Below are 2,701 nucleotides of genomic sequence, written 5' to 3'. Positions count from 1 at the left end.
ATGTCGGAATGGGATAACAATGAGATCCATGCATGGAATTCCCATGAGAGTTGGATGACTCAGATTCATCTACGAAATTCCCACAGGAATGCCCATGTTCCTCAGTTCCACCCTCCCAAATCTCACATTCCCAAATCCCACATTCCCCTGGGAATTCTGTCTCCCTCACCTTTGTGCTCCAGCACCTCCCGCCCATATCCAATGAATTTCCGGAGCCCTTCCGGACAGACGTTTCCCAGGTAATGTGTCCGTCTCTCCATTGTGATCCTGTCAGATTCCCATTTCCTCTTGGTGGACAGGGCAGATCCATCGGCTGCCACGAAGCTCCCGGATCCCAGCTCGAAGGAGATGAAATCCCACCCGTTGTAGCCGAGCCGGCTGGATCCACGGATGCTCCCGTCGGACAGGAGGTCACAGCCATGAATCCGGTGCAGCGTGTGGAGACCTGGGGGGTGAGATAAGACCCACAGAGACCCCTGGAATTGTATCCCAGCCCCACAGAGCCCCATTCCAGCCCTATGGAGCCCCAGGGTCCAATAAAGACATACAGAGCCTCATCCCAGTCCCTTGGAGTGCCCTGGATCGCCATCCCAGCCCCACACATCCCATCCCAACCCCACACATCCCATCCCAGCCCCACACATCCCGTCCCAGCCCTTCACATCCCATCTCAGCCCCACACATCCCCCCATTCCCCAGCTCCCCCCACTCACCCCCACTCCAGTTGTACCGGGCCCCCACTCTCTCCAGGTTGTTGGCATCAATGAGCCGGTTCCTCTCATTGATCTGGGTCTGTCTATCCCAATATTCTGGCTCAGGTCCAGCCGCCATCCATGGTGTCAGCGGCTCTGTCTGGCCCCGCTCGCTGTCGTAGCGTGTGATGGGGATCCCGTCCACGTATCCCAACACCAGGTATTGAGGGATCCCCGGGCTGGGCTCCGTCACTGCCACATGCAGGTAACGCAGGGAGTGGAGAACTGGGGGGACACGGAGATTTGGGGGGCCCAGGGGGGGTCATGGGTCAAGGAAAGGGGGAACTGGGAGAGCTGGGAGAGCCAAGAAGGGGATTTGGAGATCCCAGGACCAAGAAAAGGAGGATGTAGGGCCTGGGAGAGGTGGGATGGGGCATTCAGGGGTCCCTGTGCCCAGGAAAGGGGGGCCTGGGGAGCCCCAGTGTTGGGGAAAGAGGGGTCATGGGGTAAGGAGACCCAGAATGGCCGGGAAAGGGGGTGCAGGGGGGTCATGGTGCAGGATAAGGGGGTGCAGGGGGGTCTTGTGCACAGGAATGGAGGTTCAGGGGGGTCTTACTGCCACATAGAGGGGTGTAGGAGGGTCCCATGTGCAGGAATAGGGGTTCAGGGGGGTCCCAGTTCCCAATAAGGGCATGCAGGGCATCCCAGTCAGAGAGAAGGGGGCTCAGGGGTGCACAGGGGTCCCCATTCCCAGGAATGGAGGTTCAGAGGGGTCCCGTGGTCAGGGGAAGGGGGATGAGGCCACTGGGAGAGGAGGGATGGAGGTTCAGGGGTTCCCTGTGCCCAGGGGAAAAAGGAGTCCAGGGATACCCAGTGTTGAGGAAAGTGGTGTCTGGGGACTGAGAAAGGCAGTAATGGGGGTCCAGAGGGTCCCAGGGTCATAGAAAAGGGAGGATCAGGGGGCTGGGAGAGGCAGGATCACCAGGAAAAGGGGCACAGGGAGGTATTTGTTGAGGATAAGGGGGTTCAGAGGTGTCCTGGAGCTGGGTATTGGGATGCAGGGAGCCATGGTGTAGGATAAGGGCGTTCAGGGAGGTCTCAGTGCCAGGAATGAGAGTCCAGGGATGTCCCTGTGATGGATTAGGGGGTGCAGGGGGATTCCTATGCCAGGAATGAGGGTCCAGGGGGTTCCCATACCCGGAAATGGGGGTTCAGGGGGGGTTTGTGTCCAAAAAGGTGGTTTAGAGGGTCCCAACTCTGTGGGATGGGGTGCAGGGGGGGTCCAAGTGCCCGGGAATGGATGTGGGGGGGATTCCCATACCTGGGAATGGGGGTTCAGGGGCGTCTCAGTGGCCAGGAATGGGGGTTCAGTGGGGTCCAAGTGCACAAAAATGGAGGTTCAGGGGGGTCTCGTTGCCCAGGAATGGAAATTGGGGGGTTCCGGAGCCTCATAAGAAGATTTCCGGGGGTCCTGGTGTGGAGGGAGAGGGTCCGGAGGGGTTCCCGTGCCCAGGAATGGGTGTTCAGGGGGTCTCGATGCCCAGGAATGGAATCTGGGGGGTTTCGGTTCCGGATAAGAAGGTTTAAGGGGGTCCCGGTGCAGAGGGAGAGGCTGCAGGGAGTCCCGGTGCCCGGAAATGGAAGTTCAGAGGGGTCTCGGTGCCCGGGAATGGGTGTTCAGGGGGGTTTCCTTCCGGGAATGGGGCTCAGGGGGTGCCCGTGCCCAGCAATGGGGGTTCAGGGGGTCCCGGTGCTGAGGGAGAGGGTGCGGGGGGGTCCCGGTGCCCGGCAATGGAGGTTCAGGGAAGTACCGGGGCCCGGCAATCCAAGTGGCCGAGTTGCCCGTTGCGGGGGTCCCACTCACCCTTGGGCTGCCCCCCCGAGCCCCCCGGCAGCGCCAGGAGCGCCAGGAGCGCCCCCAGCCCCAGCGCTGGAGCCATCGCGCTGCTCCGCTGGCCCCGCTTGGCCCCCGCAGTTTGGGAGATGGAAAGCGAAAGTGGCCGAGGGAG

General features: G+C 61.1%; 1 protein-coding gene across 1 annotated transcript; it reads right to left on the bottom strand.

The window, feature by feature from the left end:
- Positions 1 to 122: 122 nt before the first annotated feature.
- LOC114073475 (class I histocompatibility antigen, F10 alpha chain-like) lies at positions 123 to 2,693 on the bottom strand. Its single transcript, XM_027911220.1, has 3 exons — positions 2,557 to 2,693; positions 714 to 977; positions 123 to 445 (listed from the first exon to the last, which is right to left on the bottom strand). The coding sequence occupies exons 1-3, from the start codon at positions 2,630 to 2,632 to the stop codon at positions 123 to 125; spliced, it is 663 nt and encodes a 220-aa protein (XP_027767021.1). The 5' UTR covers positions 2,633 to 2,693.
- Between the last annotated feature and the right edge of the window lie 8 nt (positions 2,694 to 2,701).

The sequence above is a fragment of the Empidonax traillii genome, unplaced genomic scaffold (genome assembly GCF_003031625.1).
Source record: "Empidonax traillii isolate 1590-97213 ecotype Southwest subspecies unplaced genomic scaffold, ASM303162v1 scaffold6574:size5909, whole genome shotgun sequence".
Taxonomy (NCBI): Eukaryota; Metazoa; Chordata; class Aves; order Passeriformes; family Tyrannidae; genus Empidonax; species Empidonax traillii.
This window is presented reverse-complemented; position numbering and strand designations above follow the sequence as displayed.